Raw genomic sequence first — 25,960 nt, forward strand, 5'->3', positions numbered from 1 at the left:
TCTTTAACACTTAGCTAAGTGTTTGCTAGCATGTTTTAGCATGTTTCTAGTATGTTGTTAGCATGTTTAACACTTGCTGGCACTTTTTTATATGTTATTAGGAGTCCATAACAGTGTTAAACATGTCACTTCCTGTTGCCAGCAGGTGGCGCTATGACTGTAACTGAATATAAGCATGGTCATGTGTTCAGGACAGAACGCTTATCAAAAGTGTGAAGTTTGGGGCAGATTGGACATTCCATGCCTGAGTTACAGCAAATTCATATTTAATTGCAGTAATATCATTCTTTAGCACTTAGCTAAGTGTTTGCTAGTATGTTTCAGCATGACTCTAGTATGTTGGTAGGATGTTTAGCACCTACTGGCATTTTTTTATATGTTATTAGGAGTCAAGAACAGTGTTAAACGTCACTTCCTGTTGCCAGCAGGTGGCGCTATGACTATAACTAAATATGAGCATGGACATGTGTTCAAGAGATAACTCTTATCAAACGTGTGAAGTTTGGGGTACATTGTACATTGCCTTTTTGAGTAACAACAAAGTCCTGTTTCATTGAATTAGCATGCTTTAGCATTTAGCTAAGTATTGCTAGCATGTTTTAACATGTTTCTAGCATGTTTAGAACTCAATGGCATTTTTAACATGTTGCTAGAACGGCATCAACGTGTTAAACATGTCACTTCCTGGTGCCAGTAGGTGGCGCTATTACTATAACTAAATTTGAGCATAGACATGTGTTCAGGCCATGATTCTTATCAAACGTGTGAAGTTTGGTGCAGATTGGACATTGCCTTCTTGAGTAACAACAACATCCTGTTTCATTGAATTAGCATGCTTTAGCACTTAGCTAAGTATTGCTAACATGTTTTAACATGTTTCTAGCATGTTTAGAAGTCAATGGCATTTTTAACATGTTGCTAGAATGGCATCAACGTGTTAAACATGACACTTCCTGTTACCAGTAGGTGGCGCTATTACTATAACTGAATATTCTCATGTAGATGTGTTCAGGACAGAACGCTTATCAAAAGTGTGAAGTTTGGGGCAGATTGGACATTCCATGCCTGAGTTACAGCAAATTCCTATTTAATTGCAATAATAGCATGCTTTAGCACTTAGCTAAGAGTTTGCTAGCATGTTTTAGCATGCTTCTAGTATGTTGTTAGCATGTTTAGCACTTGCTGGCACCTTTTTATATGTTATTAGGAGTCCATAACAGTGTTAAACATGTCACTTCCTGTTGCCAGCAGGTGGCGCTATGACTATAACTGAATATGAGCATGGTCATGTGTTCAGGACAGAACTCTTATCAAAAGTGTGAAGTTTGGGGCAGATTGGACATTCCATGCCTGAGTTACAGCAACTTCCTGTTTCATGGCGAAACATCGAAATTTGTCAGGCCGCCGAGGACCCGCACTTCGACGAAAACTCAAGATCTTCGCAATTTAACGTCGCAAAGGCCTGAAGTTTACACTCACCAAATTTGAAGATGATCAGATTAAAACTGTAGGAGGAGTTCGTTAAAGTACGAGGCCTGAAAATGGCAAAAACTGCACAAAAATCTGAGAGGAAGTTCAAAATGGCTGACTTCCTGTTGTGTTTAGGGCTACGCTCCAAGAGACTTTTTTGTAGGTATTAGGTAATTACATATATGTACCGAATTTCGTGCACGTACGTGGAACGATGCGGGAGGCGCACTCCGTTGAACTTTTATAGGTGGCGCTATCGAGCCATTTTGCCCCGTCCAATTCTGAAACCTATATCAGATGTAAATTTTCGCCAGTTCTGACGCGTGTGCAAAGTTTCGTGAGTTTTCGAGCATGTTTAGGCCCTCAAAAATGCAATTCAATGCGGAGAAGAAGAATAATAATAATAATAATAATAATAATAATAAACAGAGCAATTCCAAGAGGGTCCTCACACCATCGGTGCTCGGGCCCTAATAATAATAATAAACAGAGCAATTCCAAGAGGGTCCTCACACCATCGGTGCTCGGGCCCTAATAATTAAAGCTGCAAGCAGCGATGAAAGGGCCCTCGCACCCCTGCCATCAACACTCGGTGGCTTTAGGAAGACAGAGCATGGTTGGGAAATGTACATTTAAGGAGGTATATATACTGCCCTACAAAGCAAAAAGGCAGTAACTGCATTTTTGGTCAAAAATGAGTTATTATCATTTTCATGACATTCAAGGCATCCTTTGTTATGTGACAAAACATCTTATCTCAAATGTGTGTCGTTTTGGAGAAAAATGGTAGTCGTTTGTACAGTAACTGCAAAAAGCCCTCGTGAAACAAAGCATGAGTACAGTAACATCCATTACTGTGTTCTTGTTATGTTTTACCTAACAAAAAAATAACCGTGTTGCTGCGCAGTGAAGTTACTGTTGCCATGGTGAACACACACAGATGATTTCGCGGCATCTTCACGGGTAGTGTTGTCAAAAGTACCGGTACTTCGGTACTGAAATTTTTTAAATGTGACCAGCATTTCTGTAATAGGAGCTGCAGTTGCATCTATGTTTATCTAAGTGCATATTGACGTAGCCGGCATATACCACGATATAGTGTCTGTGTATAATATATTAAACCGCAAAAAGACAATTTAAACATTAACCCTGCATGTTCTGCTTGTCTCTGTGAATGAATGGCGCAGATGCGCGGTATTTACGGTACCTCTCTCTCTCTCTCTCTCTCTCTCTCTCTCTCTCACACACACACACACACACACACACACAAGCATGAGTGACGCTCGCGCTGTTTTCAGTCTCTGCTGCCTCACGATATGATGGCATGATAAAATTCATATCCAGAGCCGCTCTGAGAGTCACTTCATGAGCATTTTACCGTTTAATTTGAGAAAAACTATCGTCATATCATACACACACAGAAACTCAAAGGTCTTCACGGCAACCCGTCAAAATAAAAGTTCGGTTTAACTTGAAGAAATTGACAGAAATAATTATATTAGGCTACTGTACAGTAGATTTAGCCACGTCTCCATGTATTAAAAATACTATTACTACTACTAAAAATAATGTGTGCATAGAGGGTTGCTTAATTTTCACTTGATTTTTTTATAAGCAATATTTACGTTTAAACAGCATGTAGCCTTCAATGCTTATGTATTATTTACTTATGATCACCGTCATAAATATTTTTTTTTCCCAAACAGTTAAATAAAATAGAAAAATTTCAACAGATTTTGCTGTGGTACCGAGAACCGTAAAATTTGAATGGTATCGGTACCGACTACTGGAATTTTGGTATCGAGACATAGGCCTACTCACGGGACGGTTTTAACATTTGCGATTTCACCCTTCTAACTTCACACAAATTAGAAACACGTAGGCAAAATGATTTTGTTTTGCTCCAAAGAAAAGTTGTTTTGCAGTGCTTTAACATTAATGTGATTTGTAGGTATAGCAGATACTACATTACAGATACAGAAACACCCCCAGACACACATTAATCTAATACTCACACATAATAATGTGGTCCTTTTTAAAATAAATGGTCCCCATTTGGACCTTGATACAGCTTAGCAATGTGCGACTTTAAGCAGCCGTTTCAGCACCAGAACAGCTTCCGGGTGGAAAATATTGACCTAAAATGGTCAAATTAGTTTGGGATTGGTATATCCATGTTCAGGAAAACAAATGGTTCCAATTAATTCAAATACAGTGTATCTAACACACCCAGAGCCCAAGTTGTGGCAAAATAGTTTTTGGAGAATCTGTAGTTACTGCTTTTTTCCTTGGTATGGTGCCACGTTTTTAGTAAGTAATACAAAGCAAGAATACAGTAACTGCAAAATAGGGGTAAAATATCAAATTAAATGTGAGGATTGATATGTACAAAGAATAAGCTAACATAAAGTAACAAAACAGCCACATGTCCAATAATCTACCTACAACTACTTAGGCTGGATGACAGGATAACTTTAAAGTCATTTTTCTCAGTTCTGCACTCTGCGTAGTTACTGCCTTTTTGCTTTGTAGGGCAGTATAGTAAGAGTATGTCAAAGTCACTTACAAAATGTTTTGTATAATGGTGATAATAGCATGCTTCATGACTCAGCTAAGTGTTGCTAGCATGTTTAGTCTGTTCCTAGCATGCTTAGTACACAATAATTATGTGGTTAGTACTGCATTACTGTGTTAACCATGTCAGTTTCTGTTGCCAGTAGGTGGCGTTATGACTATAACTGAATATGAGCATGGATGTGTGTTCAGGACAGAACTCTTATCAAACGTGTGAAGTTTGGTGCAAATTGGACATTGCCTTCTTGAGTAACAACAAAGTCATGTTTCATTGAATTAGCATTCTTTAGCACTTAGCTAAGCATTGTTAGCATGTTTTAACATGTTTCTAGCATGTTTAGAACTCAATGGCATTTTTAACATGTTGCTAGAACGGCATCAACGTGTTAAACATGTCACTTCCTGTTGCCAGTAGGTGGCGCTATTACTATAACTGAACATTCTCATGTAGATGTGTTCAGGCCATGACTCTTATCAAAAGTGTGAAGTTTGGGGCAGATTGGACATTCCATGCCTGAGTTACAACAAATTCCTATTTAATTGCAATAATAGCATGCTTTAGCACTTAGCTAAGAGTTTGCTAGCATGTTTTAGCATGTTTCTAGTATGTTGTTAGCATGTTTAACACTTGCTGGCACTTTTTTATATGTTATTAGGAGTCCATAACAGTGTTAAACATGTCACTTCCTGTTGCCAGCAGGTGGCGCTATGACTGTAACTGAATATAAGCATGGTCATGTGTTCAGGACAGAACGCTTATCAAAAGTGTGAAGTTTGGGGCAGATTGGACATTCCATGCCTGAGTTACAGCAAATTCATATTTAATTGGCAGTAATATCATTCTTTAGCACTTAGCTAAGTGTATGCTAGTATGTTTTAGCATGTCTCTAGTATGTTGGTAGGATGTTTAGCACCTACTGGCATTTTTTTATATGTTATTAGGAGTCAAGAACAGTGTTAAACGTCACTTCCTGTTGCCAGCAGGTGGCGCTATGACTATAACTAAATATGAGCATGGGCATGTGTTCAAGAGATAACTCTTATCAAACGTGTGAAGTTTGGGGTAGATTGTACATTGCCTTCTTGAGCAACAACAAAGTCCTGTTTCATTGAATTAGCATGCTTTAGCACTTAGCTAAGTATTGCTAGCATGTTTTAATATGTTTCTAGCATGTTTAGAACTCAATGGCATTTTTAACATGTTGCTAGAACGGCATCAACGTGTTAAACATGTCACTTCCTGTTGCCAGTAGGTGGCGCTATTACTATAACTGAATTTGAGCATAGACGTGTTCAGGCCATGATTCTTATCAAACGTGTGAAGTTTGGGGCAGATTGGACATTCCATGCCTGAGTTACAGCAAATTCCTATTTAATTGCAGTAATAGCATGCTTTAGCTAAGTGTTTGCTAGCATGTTTCTAGTATGTTGCTAACCTGTTTAGCACTTGCTGGCTCTTTTTTATATGTTATTAGGAGACCACAACAGTGTTAAACATGTCACTTCCTGTTGACAGCAGGTGGCGCTATTACTATAACTGAATATTCTCATGTAGATGTGTTCAGGCCATGACTCTTATCAAACGTGTGAAGTTTGGGGCAGATTGGACATTCCATGCCTGTGTTACAGCAAATTCCTATTTAATTGCAGCAATAGCATGCTTTAGCACTTAGCTAAGTGTTTGCTAGCATGTTTTAGCATGTTTCTAGTATGTTGTTAGCATGTTTAGCACTTGCTGGCACTTTTTTATATGTTTTTATATGTCCACAACAGTGTTTAACATGTCACTTCCTGTTGCCAGCAGGTGGCACTATGACTGTAACTGAATATGAGCATGGTCATGTGTTCAGGACAGAACGTTTATTAAAAGTGTGAAGTTTGGCGCAGATTGGACATTGCCTTCTTGAGTAACAACAACATCCTGTTTCATTGAATTAGCATGCTTTAGCACTTAGCTAAGTATTGCTAGCATGTTTTAACATGTTTCTAGCATGTTTAGAAGTCAATGGCATTTTTAACATGTTGCTAGAATGGCATCAACGTGTTAAACATGACACTTCCTGTTATAAGTAGGTGGCGCTATTACTATAACTGAATATTCTCATGTAGATGTGTTCAGGACAGAACGCTTATCAAAAGTGTGAAGTTTGGGGCAGATTGGACATTCCATGCCTGAGTTACAGCAAATTCCTATTTAATTGCAATAATAGCATGCTTTAGCACTTAGCTAAGAGTTTGCTAGCATGTTTTAGCATGCTTCTAGTATGTTGTTAGCATGTTTAGCACTTGCTGGCACTTTTTTATATGTTATTAGGAGTCCATAACAGTGTTAAACATGTCGCTTCCTGTTGCCAGCAGGTGGCGCTATGACTATAACTGAATATGAGCATGGTCATGTGTTCAGGACAGAACTCTTATCAAACGTGTGAAGTTTGGGGCAGATTGGACATTCCATGCCTGAGTTACAGCAACTTCCTGTTTCATGGCGAAACATCGAAATTTGTCAGGCCGCCGAGGACCCGCCCTTCGACGAAAACTCAAGATCTTCGCAATTTAACGTCGCAAAGGCCTTAAGATTACACTCACCAAATTTGAAGATGATCAGATTAAAACTGTAGGAGGAGTTCGTTAAAGTACGAGGCCTGAAAATGGCAAAAACTGCACAAAAATATGAGAGGAAGTTGAAAATGGCTGACTTCCTGTTGTGTTTAGGGCTATGCTCCAAGAGACTTTTTTGTAGGTATTAGGTCATTACATGTATGTACCGAATTTCGTGCACGTACGTGAAACGTTGCGGGAGGCGCACTCCGTTGAACTTTTATAGGTGGCGCTATCGAGCCGTTTTGCCCCGTCCAATTCTGAAACCTATATCAGATGTAAATTTTCGCCAGTTCTGACGCGTGTGCAAAGTTTCGTGAGTTTTCGCGCATGTTTAGGCCCTCAAAAATGCAATTCAATGCGGAGAAGAAGAATAATAATAATAATAATAATAATAATAATAAACAGAGCAATTCCAAGAGGGTCCTCACACCATCGGTGCTCGGGCCCTAATAATAATAATTAAAGCTGCAAGCAGCGATGAAAGGGCCCTCGCACCCGTGCCATCAACACTCGGTGGCTTTAGGAAGACAGAGCATGGTTGGGAAATGTACATTTAAGGAGGTATATATAGTAAGAGTATGTCAAAGTCAGTTACAAAATGTTTTGTATAATGGTGATAATAGCATGCTTCATGACTCAGCTAAGTGTTGCTAGCATGTTTAGTGTGTTTCTAGCATGCTTAGTACACAATAATTATGTGGTTAGTACTGCATTACTGTGTTAACCATGTCAGTTTCTGTTGCCAGTAGGTGGCGTTATGACTATAACTGAATATGAGCTTGGATGTGTGTTCAGGACAGAACTCTTATCAAACGTGTAAAGTTTGGTGCAAATTGGACATTGCCTTCTTGAGTAACAACAAAGTCATGTTTCATTGAATTAGCATGCTTTAGCACTTAGCTAAGCATTGTTAGCATGTTTTAACATGTTTCTAGCATGTTTAGAACTCAATGGCATTTTTAACATGTTGCTAGAACGGCATCAACGTGTTAAACATGTCACTTCCTGTTGCCAGTTGGTGGCGCTATTACTATAATTGAACATTCTCATGTAGATGTGTTCAGGCCATGACTCTTATCAAAAGTGTGAAGTTTGGGGCAGATTGGACATTCCATGCCTGAGTTACAGCAAATTCCTATTTAATTGCAATAATAGCATGCTTTAGCACTTGGCTAAGAGTTTGCTAGCATGTTTTAGCATGTTTCTAGTATGTTGTTAGCATGTTTAACACTTGCTGGCACTTTTTTATATGTTATTAGGAGTCCATAACAGTGTTAAACATGTCACTTCCTGTTGCCAGCAGGTGGCGCTATGACTGTAACTGAATATAAGCATGGTCATGTGTTCCGGACAGAACGCTTATCAAAAGTGTGAAGTTTGGGGCAGATTGGACATTCCATGCCTGAGTTACAGCAAATTCATATTTAATTGCAGTAATATCATTCTTTAGCACTTAGCTAAGTGTTTGCTAGTATGTTTTAGCATGTCTATAGTATGTTGGTAGGATGTTTAGCACCTACTGGCATTTTTTTATATGTTATTAGGAGTCAAGAACAGTGTTAAACGTCACTTCCTGTTGCCAGCAGGTGGCGCTATGACTATAACTAAATATGAGCATGGACATGTGTTCAAGAGATAACTCTTATCAAACGTGTGACGTTTGGGGTAGATTGTACATTGCCTTCTTGAGTAACAACAAAGTCCTGTTTCATTGAATTAGCATGCTTTAGCACTTAGCTAAGTATTGCTAGTATGTTTTAACATGTTTCTAGCATGTTTAGAAGTCAATGGCATTTTTAACATGTTGCTAGAATGGCATCAACGTGTTAAACATGACACTTCCTGTTACCAGTAGGTGGCGCTATTACTATAACTGAATATTCTCATGTAGATATGTTCAGGACAGAACGCTTATCAAAAGTGTGAAGTTTGGGGCAGATTGGACATTCCATGCCTGAGTTACAGCAAATTCCTATTTAATTGCAATAATAGCATGCTTTAGCACTTAGCTAAGAGTTTGCTAGCATGTTTTAGCATGCTTCTAGTATGTTGTTAGCATGTTTAGCACTTGCTGGCACTTTTTTATATGTTATTAGGAGTCCATAACAGTGTTAAACATGTCACTTCCTGTTGCCAGCAGGTGGCGCTATGACTATAACTGAATATGAGCATGGTCATGTGTTCAGGACAGAACGTTTATTAAAAGTGTGAAGTTTGGCGCAGATTGGACATTGCCTTCTTGAGTAACAACAACATCCTGTTTCATTGAATTAGCATGCTTTAGCACTTAGCTAAGTATTGCTAGTATGTTTTAACATGTTTCTAGCATGTTTAGAAGTCAATGGCATTTTTAACATGTTGCTAGAATGGCATCAACGTGTTAAACATGACACTTCCTGTTACCAGTAGGTGGCGCTATTACTATAACTGAATATTCTCATGTAGATATGTTCAGGACAGAACGCTTATCAAAAGTGTGAAGTTTGGGGCAGATTGGACATTCTATGCCTGAGTTACAGCAAATTCCTATTTAATTGCAATAATAGCATGCTTTAGCACTTAGCTAAGAGTTTGCTAGCATGTTTTAGCATGCTTCTAGTATGTTGTTAGCATGTTTAGCACTTGCTGGCACTTTTTTATATGTTATTAGGAGTCCATAACAGTGTTAAACATGTCACTTCCTGTTGCCAGCAGGTGGCGCTATGACTATAACTGAATATGAGCATGGTCATGTGTTCAGGACAGAACTCTTATCAAACGTATGAAGTTTGGGGCAGATTGGACATTCCATGCCTGAGTTACAGCAACTTCCTGTTTCATGGCGAAACATCAAAATTTGTCAGGCCGCCGAGGACCCGCCCTTCGACGAAAACTCAAGATCTTCGCAATTTAACGTCGCAAAGGCCTTAAGATTACACTCACCAAATTTGAAGATGATCAGATTAAAACTGTAGGAGGAGTTCGTTAAAGTATGAGGCCTGAAAATGTCAAAAACTGCACAAAAATCTGGGAGGAAGTTCAAAATGGCTGACTTCCTGTTGGGTTTAGGGCTATGCTCCAAGAGACTTTTTTGTAGGTATTAGGTCATTACATGTATGTACCGAATTTCGTGCACGTACGTGGAACGTTGCGGGAGGCGCACTCCGTTGAACTTTTATAGGTGGCGCTATCGAGCCGTTTTGCCCCGTCCAATTCTGAAACCTATATCAGATGTAAATTTTCGCCAGTTCTGACGCGTGTGCAAAGTTTCGTGAGTTTTCGCGCATGTTTAGACCCTCAAAAATGCAATTCAATGCGGAGAAGAAGAATAATAATAATAATAATAATAATAATAATAAACAGAGCAATTCCAAGAGGGTCCTCACACCATCGGTGCTCGGGCCCTAATAAACAGAGCAATTCCAAGAGGGTCCTCACACCATCGGTGCTCGGGCCCTAATTAAAGCTGCAAGCAGCGATGAAAGGGCCCTCGCACCCGTGCCATCAACACTCGGTGGCTTTAGGAAGGCAGAGCATGGTTGGGAAATGTACATTTAAGGAGGTATATATAGTAAGAGTATGTCAAAGTCAGTTACAAAATGTTTTGTATAATGGTGATAATAGCATGCTTCATGACTCAGCTAAGTGTTGCTAGCATGTTCAGTCTGTTTCTAGCATGCTTAGTACACAATAATTATGTGGTTAGTACTGCACGGTGTTAACCATGTCAGTTTCTGTTGCCAGTAGGTGGCGTTATGACTATAACTGAATATGAGCATGGATGTGTGTTCAGGACAGAACTCTTTATCAAACATGTGAAGTTTGGTGCAAATTGGACATTGCCTTCTTGAGTAACAACAAAGTCATGTTTCATTGAATTAGCATTCTTTAGAACTTAGCTAAGCATTGTTAGCATGTTTTAACATGTTGCTAGAACGGCATCAACGTGTTAAACATGTCACTTCCTGTTGCCAGTTGGTGGCGCTATTACTATAACTGAACATTCTCATGTAGATGTGTTCAGGCCATGACTCTTATCAAAAGTGTGAAATTTGGGGCAGATTGGACATTCCATGCCTGAGTTACAGCAAATTCCTATTTAATTGCAATAATAGCATGCTTTAGCACTTGGCTAAGAGTTTGCTAGCATGTTTTAGCATGTTTCTAGTATGTTGTTAGCATGTTTAACACTTGCTGGCACTTTTTTATATGTTATTAGGAGTCCACAACAGTGTTAAACATGTCACTTCCTGTTGCCAGCAGGTGGCGCTATGACTATAACTGAATATAAGCATGGTCATGTGTTCAGGACAGAACGCTTATCAAAAGTGTGAAGTTTGGGGCAGATTGGACATTCCATGCCTGAGTTACAGCAAATTCATATTTAATTGCAGTAATATCATTCTTTAGCACTTAGCTAAGTGTTTGCTATTATGTTTTAGCATGTCTCTAGTATGTTGGTAGGATGTTTAGCACCTACTGGCATTTTTTTATATGTTATTAGGAGTCAAGAACAGTGTTAAACGTCACTTCCTGTTGCCAGCAGGTGGCGCTATGACTATAACTAAATATGAGCATGGACATGTGTTCAAGAGATAACTCTTATCAAACGTGTGACGTTTGGGGTAGATTGTACATTGCCTTCTTGAGTAACAACAAAGTCCTGTTTCATTGAATTAGCATGCTTTAGCACTTAGCTAAGTATTGCTAGCATGTTTTAATATGTTTCTAGCATGTTTAGAACTCAATGGCATTTTTAACATGTTGCTAGAACGGCATCAACGTGTTAAACATGTCACTTCCTGTTGCCAGTAGGTGGCGCTATTACTATAACTGAATTTGAGCATAGGCATGCGTTCAGGCCATGATTCTTATCAAACATGTGAAGTTTGGGGCAGATTGGACGTTCCGTGCCTGAGTTACAGCAAATTCCTATTTAATTGCAGTAATAGCATGCTTTATCACTTAGCTAAGTGTTTGCTAGCATGTTTCTAGTATGTTGCTAACCTGTTTAGCACTTGCTGGCTCTTTTATATATGTTATTAGGAGACCACAACAGTGTTAAACATGTCACTTCCTGTTGACAGCAGGTGGCGCTATTACTATAACTGAATATTCTCATGTAGATGTGTTCAGGCCATGACTCTTATCAAACGTGTGAAGTTTGGGGCAGATTGGACATTCCATGCCTGTGTTACAGCAAATTCCTATTTAATTGCAGCAATAGCATGCTTTAGCACTTAGCTAAGAGTTTGCTAGCATGTTTTAGCATGTTTCTACTATGTTGTTAGCATGTTTAGCACTTGCTGGCACTTTTTTATATGTTTTTATATGTCCACAACAGTGTTTAACATGTCACTTCCTGTTGCCAGCAGGTGGCACTATGACTGTAACTGAATATGAGCATGGTCATGTGTTCAGGACAGAACGTTTATTAAAAGTGTGAAGTTTGGCGCATATTGGACATTGCCTTCTTGCGTAACAACAACATCCTGTTTCATTGAATTAGCATGCTTTACCACTTAGCTAAGTATTGCTAGCATGTTTTAACATTAGCTAGCATGTTTTAACATGTTTCTAGCATGTTTAGACCTCAATGGCATTTTTAACATGTTGCTAGAATGGCATCAACGTGTTAAACATGACACTTCCTGTTGCCAGTAGGTGGCGCTATTACTATAACTGAATATTCTCATGTAGATGTGTTCAGGACAGAACGCTTATCAAAAGTGTGAAGTTTGGGGCAGATTGGACATTCCATGCCTGAGTTACAGCAAATTCCTATTTAATTGCAATAATAGCATGCTTTAGCACTTAGCTAAGAGTTTGCTAGCATGTTTTAGCATGCTTCTAGTATGTTGTTAGCATGTTTAGCACTTGCTGGCACTTTTTTATATGTTATTAGGAGTCCATAACAGTGTTAAACATGTCACTTCCTGTTGCCAGCAGGTGGCGCTATGACTATAACTGAATATGAGCATGGCCATGTGTTCAGGACAGAACTCTTATCAAACGTGTGAAGTTTGGGGCAGATTGGACATTCCATGCCTGAGTTACAGCAACTTCCTGTTTCATGGCGAAACATCGAAATTTGTCAGGCCGCCGAGGACCCGCCCTTCGACGAAAACTCAAGATCTTCGCAATTTAACGTCGCAAAGGCCTTAAGATTACACTCACCAAATTTGAAGATGATCAGATTAAAACTGTAGGAGGAGTTCGTTAAAGTACGAGGCCTGAAAATGGCAAAAACTGCACAAAAATCTGAGAGGAAGTTCAAAATGGCTGACTTCCTGTTGTGTTTAGGGCTATGCTCCAAGAGACTTTTTTGTAGGTATTAGGTCATTACACGTATGTACCGAATTTCGTGCACGTACGTTGAACGTTGCGGGAGGCGCACTCCGTTGAACTTTTATAGGTGGCGCTATCGAGCCATTTTGCCCCGTCCAATTCTGAAACCTATATCAGATGTAAATTTTCGCCAGTTCTGACGCGTGTGCAAAGTTTCGTGAGTTTTCGCGCATGTTTAGGCCCTCAAAAATGCAATTCAATGCGGAGAAGAATAATAATAATAATAAATATAGCTGCGAGCAGCGATTGCGGGCCCAAGCCGGTGGCACCGCCACCCTGGTGCATTTAGTTGCACTAAAGGCACCGGGTGGCGGTGTCACCGGCTTGGGCCCTCCATCGCTGCTCGCAGCTATATTTTTATATATATATATATATATATATTTATATATATATATATATATATATATATATATATATATATATATATATATATATATATATTTATATATATAAATGTAATGTAAAACATTTGGAACAAGTGTCGTAATACATCATAATACATGTCGGACAAGTAATATTCTCTGTCTTGTCACTTTAAAATATATATATATATATAAAATTCAGAGGCCGATTTTGCAAATAAATTCACATTCAAACCAAAATATCTGACTTCCTGTTGGTCAGAGCTAATGACTGTAAAATAGAAACTTGTCCGGCTCGATGAGACCAATATATGTACTGATTTTTGTAACTGTGGGTAAAAGTAACCCCCCATTTTGCCAAAAGCATTTTGAAAGTGTCACAGTTATTGTTGCCAGTTGGTGGCGCTATAACTTTGACTCACAATAGTTACATCCATCTGACTGGCCTCTTACCACGAACACACTACTGAAGTTTCATCAAGATCAGTTAATGTGTGCAGAAGTTATAACACTTCGTGTCTCTCTTTTCTCGCCATAAATTCGTTTCCTCGCCACGGCCAAACCGTTCGAGATATCAAAAATCCGTCCGCAATTTTGCATCCTCAAAGTCTTGACTTCATGCACACCGAGTTTGGTGGGGATGGGATGAATTTTCTAGGAGGAGTATTTCACATTCCACAGCAAGCGTTCTCCAAACAACCCATAATAGCCGACTTCCTGTTGGGCTGGTGTAAAACTTGACGGGGGAAAAGTTGTTTGGCCCGATGAGATCTATATGTGTACCGAATTTCATATTAATTCATGCAAGCGTGTTTGATATATGGGCCAAGTTTTCAGACCCCGTTTAAGGGGGCGCCGTTGAGCCCCCCTGCCACGCCCGTTTCTGAAACATTTTTGACATGTCTACTGGCTAATAAGTGTTATGTGTCTGTCGAGTTTCATCCAATTTCAAGCATGCTAAGAGTTTCAAACGCATCCGAAAAGAATATTAAAATTTGATGCGTTGCCACGGCAACAGTATCTAAGATATCAATAATCCTTTCACAGGTCTACATCTGCCGTGTGTTTACATTATACACATAAAGTTTGAAGCAAATCGGGTAAAAGTAAGAGGGGGACTTCAAAGCATTTTGAAAGTGACACACTTCCTGCTGCCAGTTGGTGGCGCTATAACTTTGACTCACAATAGTCACATCCATGTGATCGGCCTCTTACAACGAATACACTGCTGAAGTTTCATCAAGATCAGATAATGTATGCAGAAGTTATAACACACTTCCTGTGTCCCATTATTCGCCATAAATTAGTTTCCTCGCCACGGCCAAACCGTTCGAGATATCAAAAATCTGTTCGCAAGAATTCATCCTCAATGTCTTGACTTTATTCTCACCGAGTTTGGTGGCGATCGGATGAAATCCCTAGGAGGAGTATTTCACATTCCATTGTATGCGTTTTCCAAACAACGTATAATAACCGACTTCCTGTTGGGCTTTTGTAAAACTTAGAGCACGAAAGTTGTTCGGCCCGATGAGATCTATATGTGTACTGAGTTTCATATTATTACATGCAAGCGTGTTTGATTTATGGACCAAGTTTTCGGACCCCATTCCAGGGGGCGCCGTCGAGCCCCCCTGCCACGCCCCAGTACCAGCTTCAGCCCGGCCCTGATGGCCGCGGGTTCTGACGTGTGTGCAAAATTTCAAGAGTTTTTGAGCATGTTAAGGGCCCCAAAAGTGTCAAAAAGGCAAAAAAAAAAATAATGAAGAAAAAAAATATATATAGCTGCGAGCAGCGATTACGGGCCCAAGCCGGTGGCACCGCCACCCTGGTGCCTTTAGTTACATAAAGGCACCGGGGTGGCGGTGCCACCGGCTTTGGCCCTTCATCGCTGCTCGCAGCTATATTTATATATATATTTTATATATATATATATATATATATATATATATATATATATATATATATATATATATATATATAAGACAGAAACCTTATTAGCTTATTCTGATTTTATGATACACTCAAAATATCCCACAACAAATCTTTTAAATTTAATGTAAAAATTAAAACGAAAGTAAGCACTGTTGGGCTTACGTAACCCTCTCATTAGAATCAAAATGTTTCAGCATTTGCAATGTATTTGGATGCTAAACTATTCTTTATTATAGGCTTTGTTCTTCACTCGTGTTCCAATATCGACAGAAAAAATCATCCTCTTCACACGCGCAAAAATGTGCTTGAAACATCACAGTGGAGCGGTGCTTACTGTGAATGTACGAATTGTACTACTGACTATTTAGAGCAGTGTAATTTTTATATGTTAGGTTAACTATTTTATTATTATATTTTATTAAGGCTATAATGAACAGGCTGCGATGTCAAGATTGCAATGCTGGAATGTGTGTTGTGTGTGTGTGTGTGTGTGTGTGTGTGTGTGTGTGTGTGTGTGTGTGTGTGTGTGTATGTGTGTTCATGTTTTTCTATCCCGGTGGGGACTTCAACCTGAATGCACACAGACTCATGGGGACTCGTGTCACAGTGGGGACCTAAATAGAGGTCCCCATGGGTAAACAAGCTTATAAATCATACAGAATGAGTTTTTTTTGGAAATGTAAAAATGCAGAAAGTTTTCAGTGATGGGTAGGTTTAGGGGTAGGGTTAGTGTAAGGAGATAAAATATACAGTTTGTACAGTATAAAAATCATTAAATCTATGGAGAGTCCCCACAAAGATAGTAAACCGTGTGTGTGTGGGTGGGTGTGTGTGTGTGGTGTGGGCGCGATTGAACAGTGGACACATAAAAACATACTCCGTCATTATACAGGACGACATTCAAACTGCAAAGTGTTAACTTATATTTGTGTACAGTTGCAATAAAACACAACATTGTGCTTTTGTAAAATAATTTCAAGCAATCAACCCCCGAAAGGCGCTAATTTTAAAATTAAACTAAAATGCTCATGGCTGCACGGGCATTCATAACGGTGCGCATCCACGGCGAGGAACGAGCAGAACAGAGTGAACGTTTTTCAGTTAATTCCTACTTCCATAGGAATTCATTTGAAACGCTCGCTCAACCACTATCAATGTCAGTGTGGACGAACATATTTTACTTTCGTTTTTAAGTTGGCGATTCAAAAGCCTCCAGCGGTGTCACACGTCGATTAACCGGTGGTAAAATATTCTCACCGTCACATACCTAGTATATTTTTATGTAGATACAATAGGCCTACCTGATTTTGAACACAAGAGGGCAGTATAGCCCTATGTATGACTTGACTTTTATGGGACTAAATAGTACAATTACTATTTTTAAACTTATAAATATTTATTAAATTGAAAAAAAAAAAAGAATAAAATGGGTTTAGTTGTGACATTTTTATACTTTTATATAGAAATAAATGGTGTTTAATTACATTTTTAGAAGATGAGGCTTTAAGTGTTACTTTACTTTAGTCCCTCACTATAGCAAAACCGTTTGAGATGTTTAATATCCGTTCACAATTTAGCATCTTTAATGTATCTTTATCATTTTGAAAAAGTTTGGTGTGAATAAAATAAAACCGTTAGGAAGAGTAGCTCAAAAACTCAGAGTCTGAAATATCCAAAAAATCCACATTCAAACCAAAATATCTGACTTCCTTTTGCTCGGAGCTAATAACTGTAAATTAGAAAGTTGTCCGGCTCGGTGAGACCAATATATATACTGATTTTTGTAACTGTTGGTAAAACTAACCCACCCACTTTTGTCAAACGCATGTTGAAAGTGACACACTTCCTGCTGCCAGTTGGTGGCGCTATAACTTTGACTCACAATAGTTACATCCATCTGATCGGCCTCTTACCACGAACATACTGCTAAAGTTTCATCAAGATCAGTTAATGTATGCAGAAGTTATAACACTTCGTCTCCTCTCTTTTCTCGCCATAAATTTGTTTCCTCGCCATGGCCAAACCGTTCGAGATATCAAAAATCCGTCCGCAATTTAGCATTCTCAATGTCTTGACTTCATGCTGACTGAGTTTGGAGGTGATTGAATGAATTCTCTAGGAGGAGTACATCACATTCCACAGCAAGCGTTTTCCAAACAACCCATAATAGCCGACTTCCTGTTGGGCTGGTGTGAAACTTGACAGAGGGAAAGTTGTTCGGCCCGATGAAATCTATATGTGTACCGAGTTTCATATTAATTCATGCAAGCGTGTTTGATATATGGACCAAGTTTTCAGACCCTGTTCAAAAGGGCGCTGTTGAGCCCCCCTGCCACGCCCGTTTCTGAATCTTTTCACATGTCTACTGGCTAATAAGTGTTATGTGTCTGTCGAGTTTCATCCAATTTCAAGCATGCTAAGAGTCTCAAACGCATCCGAAAAGAATATTAAAATTTGATGCGTTGCCACGGCAACAGTATCTAAGATATCAATAATCCTTTCACAGGTCTACATCTGCCGTGTGTTTACATTATACACATAAAATTTGAAGCAAATCGGGTAAAAGTAAGAGGGTGACTTCAAAGCATTTTGAAAGTGACACACTTCCTGCTGCCAGTTGGTGGCGCTATAACTTTGACTCACAATAGTCACATCCATGTGATCGGCCTCTTACAACGAATACACTGCTGAAGTTTCATCAAGATCAGTCAATGTATGCAGAAGTTATAACACACTTCCTGTGTCCCATTATTCGCCATAAATTCGTTTCCTCGCCACGGCCAAACCGTTCGAGATATCAAAAATCTGTTCGCAAGAATTGATCCTCAATGTCTTGACTTTATTCTCACCGAGTTTGGTGGCGATCGGATGAAATCCCTAGGAGGAGTATTTCACATTCCATTGTATGCGTTTTCCAAACAACGTATAATAACCAACTTCCTGTTGGGCTTTTGTAAAACTTAGAGCACGAAAGTTGTTCGGCCCGATGAGATCTATATGTGTACTGAGTTTCATATTATTACATGCAAGCGTGTTTGATTTATGGACCAAGTTTTCGGACCCCATTCCAGGGGGCGCTGTCGAGCCCCCCTGCCACGCCCCGGTACCAGCTTCAGCCCGGCCCTGCTGATGGCCGCAGGTTCTGACGTGTGTGCAAAATTTCAAGAGTTTTTGAGCATGTTAAGGGCCCCAAAAGTGGCAAAAAGGCAAAAAAAAAAAATAATGAAGAAAAAAAAAAAATATATAGCTGCGAGCAGCGATTACGGGCCCAAGCCGGTGGCACCGCAACCCCGGTGCCTTTAGGGTGGCGGTGCCGCCGGCTTTGGCCCTTTATCGCTGCTCGCAGCTATATATATATATATATATATATATATATATATATATATATATATATATATATATATATATATATATATACACATACATATATATATTTATTTATTTATTCATTCATTCATTCATTTTTTTTATTTTTTTATTATTATTATTTTTTTATTCAGATTTTATGATACACTCAAAATATTCCACAACAAATCCTTTAAATTTAATGTAAAAGTAAAAATGAAAGTAAGCAGTGTTGGGCTCACGTAACCCTCATCAGAATCAAAATGTTTCAACATTTGCGATGTATTTGGATGCTAAACTATTCTTTATTATAGGCTTTGTTCTTCACTCGTGTTCCAATATTGATGGAAAAAATCATCCTCTTCACATGCGCAAAAATTTGCTTGGAAACATCACAGTGGAGCGAGCGGTGCTTACTGTGAATGTACGAATTGTACTACTGACTATTTAGAGCAGTGTAATTTTTATATGTTAGGTTGACTATTTTATTATTATATTTTATTAAGGCTATAATGAACAGGCTGCGATGTCAAGATTGTAATGCTGGAGTGTGTGTGTGTGTGTGTGTGTGTGTGTGTGTGTGTGTGTGTGTGTGTGTGTGTGTGTGTGTGTGTGTGTGTGTGTGTGTGTGTGTGTGTGTGTGTGTGTGTGTGTGTGTGTGTGTGTGTGTGTGTGTGTGTGTTCATGTTTTTCTATCCCGGTGGGGACTTTAACCTGAATGCACACAGACTCATGGGGACTCGTGTCACAGTGGGGACCTAAATAGAGGTCCCCATGGGTAAACAAGATTATAAATCATACAGAATGAGTTTTTTTGGAAATGTAAAAATGCAGAAAGTTTTATGGGATAGGTAGGTTTAGGGGTAGGGTTAGTGTGAGGAGATAGAATATACAGTTTGTACAGTATAAAAACCATTAAGTCCATGGAGAGTACCCACAAAGATAGTAAACCGTGTGTGTGTGTGTGTGTGTGTGTGTGTGTGTGTGTGGCGTGGGCGCGATTGAACAGTAGACACATAAAAACATACTCCATCATTATACAGGACGACATTCAAACTGCAAAGTGTTAACTTATATTTGTGTACAGTTGCAATAAAACACAAAATTGTGCTTTTGTAAAATAATTTCAAGCAATCCACCCCCCGAAAGGTGCTAATTTTAAAATGAAACTAAAATGCTCATGGCTGCACGGGCATTCATAACGGTGCACGTCCACGGCGAGGAACGAGCAGAACAGAGTGAACGTTTTTCAGTTAATTCCTACTTCCATAGGAATTCATTTGAAACGCTCGCTCAACCAATATAAATGTCAGTGCGGACGAACATATTTTACTTTAGTTTTTAAGTTAGCGATTAAAAAGCCCCCAGCGGTGTCACACGTCAGTTAACCGGTGGTAAAATATTCTCACCGTCACATACCTAGTATATTTATATATAGATATAATAGGCCCAGGGCTTGACATTAACACCCGCCAACCCGCCAAATGCGGGTGGATTTTGCTCGTGGCGGGTAACACAGTCACTCCAACTAGCCACTTTGGCGGGTTGAATAATTGTAGTCATTTCAAAAGGCATCTGAAAATAAGTGTGACACTACGACACTACAACTCCCATAGGGCTGTCAACGAATATTCTAAATTCGAATATATATTCAAATAGTTAAAAAAAAAAACAGAATTTCGAAGGTGAAAATTAATATTCGAATGTGGAAAAACGCCCGCGGTAGCAGAGGCGCGGCTGTCTGCTTTGCGAGTGGGCGCGCTGCCTGAGGGGTCATTTTATTTAACGTTAAACAGAAACATTAGTGAAGTGTAGGCTACTGTACTGACTGAATAGATATTGCATGAATAAGGTAGGTTAGATACAGCAGTTTCATGCACTGCAGGCTTCCACTGGTTTGATTATTTACCGTTTCATGTCAAGGAAAAGTTCCATGTTTACCACAGCACAGCTCGCTCGGAGCATTCAATGTCAATTATTTATACTGTAAAACTTCAATCAATGTTAATAATATTTGTTTCAATCACTGTATGAAGCCTGCTATATAAGAGTCGCGACCTTAAATTGCTTGCATAAAACTGTTGATCAGCTCTCAACATTCGCTTATTGTTGTTCATTTTTAAACTGTTATGCACAGAGCGCGTGACGCCTCATTCGCACCGCAAGACCTCCAGACGCGCGTAAACGCGTCTTTACACTCGCGCCAGATGCTCTATTCGCGTTTGGTGTTGAGGGTGAGGGCGAGAGAGAGAAAGAGTGCCTGCGAGCGAGAGTGAGTGAGGTCTGCGGTCTTATTAGTTGATTTACTTGTTTTCGTGTAGGTAATACGTTGTCAAATATGTTTAAACTTAAATAAACTACCTATACAAGTAGTTATGTCTCTTTGTATTAATTTGTCCTGTTATTGACTTAATGCGCGTCATTGACAAAATGCGCAACCAGATGTTCGAATAGTTCGAATAGGCCTATAAGCTATGTTTTTTTTTTTAGAGGGAATATTCAAAGGTCATTTTTGAGCAATTTTCACAGCCCTAATGAGTATTGTCGCTAGTGACCGACAGCAAAGAACCTGCTGGAGTTATGTCGTATGCCGGTGGAGCAAAAAAAGGAGCTTTACACACAACCTTATCAGAGCTAATTATAATGACCTGTATTGTTATATATTTATGTAGTCTTGATTTGGGTGTATACAGTGGTTTTACATTTAAAAGGGTTGTAAATCTAGTTCAAGTACATTTTAGCACGCCATGGTCAACTTTTATCAGGTAATTTCACAACAACAAAAATGTGGCTAGTAAAAATGCTGTGTGGCTAGTAACTTTGGAAAACCACTAGCCACATTGGCTAGTGAGCAAAAAAGTTAATGTCAAGCCCTGAATAGGCCTACCTGATTTTGAACACAAGAGGGCAGTATAGCACTATGTTTGACTTTATTTATGTATTGTTTAGACTAAACAACCATTCTGGCAGTTTTTAAACTTAAAATTCATTCTTAAATTGAAAAAAAATAATAAAATGTTTAGTTGTGATGTTTGTATACTTTTATATAGAAATAAATGGTATATAATTACATTTTTAGAAAATTTGAGGCTTTTAGTTTTTCCTTTTTGGACATTACTTTAATCCTTCGCCATAGCAAAACCGTTTGAGATATTTATTATCCGTTCACAATTTAGCATATTTAATGTATTTTCATCATGTTGAAAAAGTTTGGTGGGAATTAAATAAATAGTTTAAGAGGAGTGGCTAAAAATTCATAGGCTGATTTTGCAAAAAAATCCACATTCAGACCAAAATATCTGACTTCCTTTTGCTCTGAGCTAATGAATGTAAATTAGAAAGTTGTCCGGCTTGATGAGAACAATATAAAAACATTTTTTTTTTACTGTATTTAAAACTAACCCCCCCACTTTTGTCAAAAGCATGTTGAAAGTGACACACTTCCTGCTGCCAGTTGGTGGCGCTATAACTTTGACTCACAATAGTCACATCCATCTGATCGGCCTCTTACCACGAACACACTGCTGAAGTTTCATCAAGATCAGTTGATGTATGCAGAAGTTATAACACTTCGTGTCTCTCTTTTCTCGCCATAAATTCGTTTCCTCACCACGGCCAAACCGTTCAAGATATCAAAAATCCGTCCGCAATTTAGCATCCTCAATGTCTTTACTTCATGCTGACTGAGTTTGGAGGTGATTGAATGAATTCTCTAGGAGGAGTACATCACATTCCACAGCAAGCGTTTTCCAAACAACCCATAATAGCTGACTTCCTGTTGGGCTGGCGTGAAACTTGTCAGAGGGAAAGTTGTTCGGCCCGACGAAATCTATATGTGTACCGAGTTTCATATTATTTCATGCAAGCGTGTTTGATATATGGACCAAGTTTTCAGACCCTGTTCAAGAGGGCGCTGTTGAGCCCCCCTGCCACGCCCGTTTCTGAAACTTTTCACATGTCTACTGGCTAATAAGTGTTATGTGTCTGTCGAGTTTCATCCAATTTCAAGCATGTTAAGAGTCTCAAACGCATCCGAAAAGAATATTAAAACTTGATGCGTTGCCACGGCAACAGTATCTAAGATATCAATAATCCTTTCACAGGTCTACATCTGCCCTGTGTTTACATTATACACATAAAGTTTGAAGCAAATCGGGTGAAATTAAGAGGGTAACTTCAAAGCATTTTGAAAGTGACACACTTCCTGCTGCCAGTTGGTGGCGCTATAACTTTGACTCACAATAGTCACATCCATGTGATCGGCCTCTTACAACGAACACACTGCTGAAGTTTCATCAAGATCAGTTAATGTATGCAGAAGTTATAACACACTTCCTGTGTCCCATTATTCGCCATAAATTCGTTTCCTCGCCACGGCCAAACCGTTCGAGATATCAAAAATCCGTTCGCAAGAATTCATCCTCAATGTCTTGACTTTATTCTCACCGAGTTTGGTGGCGATCGGATGAAATCCCTAGGAGGAGTATTTCACATTCCATTGTATGCGTTTTCCAAACAACGTATAATAACCGACTTCCTGTTGGGCTTTTGTAAAACTTAGAGCACGAAAGTTGTTCGGCCCGATGAGATATATATGTGTACTGAGTTTCATATTATTACATGCAAGCGTGTTTGATTTATGGACCAAGTTTTCGGACCCCATTCCAGGGGGCGCTGTCGAGCCCCCCTGCCACGCCCCAGTACCAGCTTCAGCCCGGCCCTGATGGCCGCAGGTTCTGACGTGTGTGCAAAATTTCAAGAGTTTTTGAGCATGTTAAGGGCCCCAAAAGTGGCAAAAAGGCAAAAAAAAAAATAATGAAGAAAAAAAAAAAAAATAATCCTTACGGAAACAATAGGGCCTTCGCCCTTTCAGGGCTTGGGCCCTAATAAACAGAGCAATTCCAAGAGGGTCCTCACACCATCGGTGCTCGGGCCCTAATAATAAACAGAGCAATTCCAAGAGGGTCCTCACACCATCGGTGCTCGGGCCCTAATAATAAACAGAGCAATTCCAAGAGGGTCCTCACACCATCGGTGCTCGGGCCCTAATAATAATAATAATAATAATAATAATCCTACCGGAAACAATAGGGCCTTCGCCCTTTCAGGGCTTGGGCCCTAATAATTTATAATTTTGACTCATCCCATAAAAAAATGGTTTAAAGGATGAAATGTGAAGTTTACGTTTTGTTTTTGTCAAAATCTGTATTTGAACTGTATATTGTAGTTTTCACAGTCATAATTATGCTCTACCCCCCCCCCACCCCCCCCCCCCCCCCGCCCATGTGGTAATCATTTTATGCAGGTCTTAAAATCTGATGTTTAAAACCCTGCAGATCGCCTGCATGGAAACTTCTGTGAACGATGGAAACACAGACGATGAGAAAGCGGCTTTGGTGCTGGAGGAAGAAACAAATGATCGTGACCCTGTGATGAATGAGTCTGCGTTTGCCAGAACTGACTTTCAGAGTCACTCTGACATGGACGAACACAGCTGCGCTCAGACTGATGCGATGGGATGTGATGATGACCGGATAATGGACTCCTCCCTGTCTGACATCTACCTGGGCTTTGACTCTGACTCTGGAGGCGAGGCTCTTCTGCACACCGGCAGCCCAGTGTTTGACCTGGCAGCTCTGCTTGCAGACTCTCAGGTTCAGACCGCAGCGGAGCCCTTCGGCTGGCACTTCCCCACCGGTCTCGGACTGTCTCAGATGTGTTATTGCCCTTACGTGCAGTTTCCTGACGTCAGCTACTATCCTGCCTTTCAAGACAGTGACAGTATTGAAGGTTGGATTCTTATTATATCAAAATCTATAAATATATACATGCACGTGTGTGTGTGTGTGTGTGTGTGTGTGTTTATATATACAAAATAATTATACACAGTACACACAGATATATTATGTAAACACAAACTTTTATTTTGGTTGCGTTTAATCATTGCACAGTCCAAAAAACAAAGTGTGCTGGTCAGGTTTGAGATTTTGCTTACATAACTTGTCTTCTTTCAGACTAGTGGAAAGAAAACATCCACAACACACAATTAAGTGTTTAATTTTTTGCACTTTATCTATTTGCATCTGTAGATTTCAATTACAAGTCAGAAATCTCCACTTAAGCAGCTTTACACACACCCAACTTTACAGTTTTATTCATATCTATATTATGAATGTTTGTTCATATAACATTCCCCTAGCCTAGAAATCTAGACGCACCCTAGCGGCAGCAAAATTTATTTTGCAGCCAGGGTAAGTCTAGCAACTCTCCGTTGACTTTCGGAGCTGTAAAAACCTAAATTGGGTTAGGCCAATCACGTCGCGTATAGAGTAGGCGGGGCGGGCTTAACATAATGACGACAGAGTTGCGACGGTTCCCTGCTACTTGAAAACAAAGAATGGCGGCTGCTGCTGGAGAACAGTCTTTCGAATCGGCTTTGTCCGCGACTCTGGAGGACTTGGAGTTAAGTTTTTCTTTGAGAAAAGAGCAAAGAACGGCACTTAAGTCATTCTTAAAAAAGGAAGATGTGTTCATAGTTTTGCCGGCCAGATTCAAAAGTTGAATCTATCAACTAACGTTAGCTCCGCTGTTGGGAAAACGCTCTGGTTGGTTGAAGCGCTGTCCTATTGCGTGCAGAGGGAATCTGAAAGACAGCCGTTTATCCCACCCCTCGGATTGAGCTGTGTCTATGGAGAGTTGCCAGACCTAACATCTTAGGGCTGTAAGGCTAACATTCCCCTGGTTTTGTAGAACATTTTATTCCTAAAAACATTTTTTTTTTAGAAAGTCTGTTGAAAGTAATTTTTGATTTATGGAGGGATAAAAAGAGAAATCCAAAATTAACTCTACTATACTAACAAAATAAAACATGAATTGTGAACTTGGCTTCATCCACTGTTCAGATTTCTGTTCTGGAAATGTATATACAAATTGGTGCGTATTTAATTAGATAATGCATCATTTGCATATTTAAACATTTCAGAAAAGCAATGCAAAACAATTTCAGAAAAGCAATAAACAATTGTCTTCATGTACATGATTAATCAAATGTAAAGGTAAAAGTATGGTGACATTTTTACATTTAAATTCTATCTCAAATAAATGCTGTTCTTTTAAAATTTCTATTCATCAAACATTCATGAAAAATAAAATGTACCAGTTTTCACAAAAATATGAAGCAGCACAAAATTGATATGAAATATGGAAATAATAATAAAGAGCCGAGTAGAGGTGTCCAAACATCTGACTGGTAAAGTTACACAGAGATATCATCTGTTAAATGATTGTGTAGACGACTCAATCTTCCATTTAAATGACTGTACAGTGTAATCACACACAGTGTCCTTTGT

The 25,960-nt window shown here is 39.3% G+C and overlaps 1 protein-coding gene across 2 annotated transcripts in view; it reads left to right on the forward strand.

Moving 5' to 3' along the window:
• The window catches only part of angel1 (angel homolog 1), a 61,179-nt gene that overhangs the window by 19,742 nt on the left and 15,477 nt on the right, over positions 1-25,960 (forward strand). For both annotated transcript variants that reach the window (XM_081394160.1, XM_081394161.1), the window contains exon 3: positions 23,948-24,401. In XM_081394160.1, coding sequence (XP_081250286.1) covers positions 23,948-24,401 — 454 coding nt within the window. The remainder of the gene's footprint in view (positions 1-23,947; positions 24,402-25,960) is intronic.

The sequence above is a fragment of the Scardinius erythrophthalmus genome (genome assembly GCF_964197995.2).
Source record: "Scardinius erythrophthalmus genome assembly, chromosome: 19".
Lineage (NCBI taxonomy): Eukaryota > Metazoa > Chordata > Actinopteri > Cypriniformes > Leuciscidae > Scardinius > Scardinius erythrophthalmus.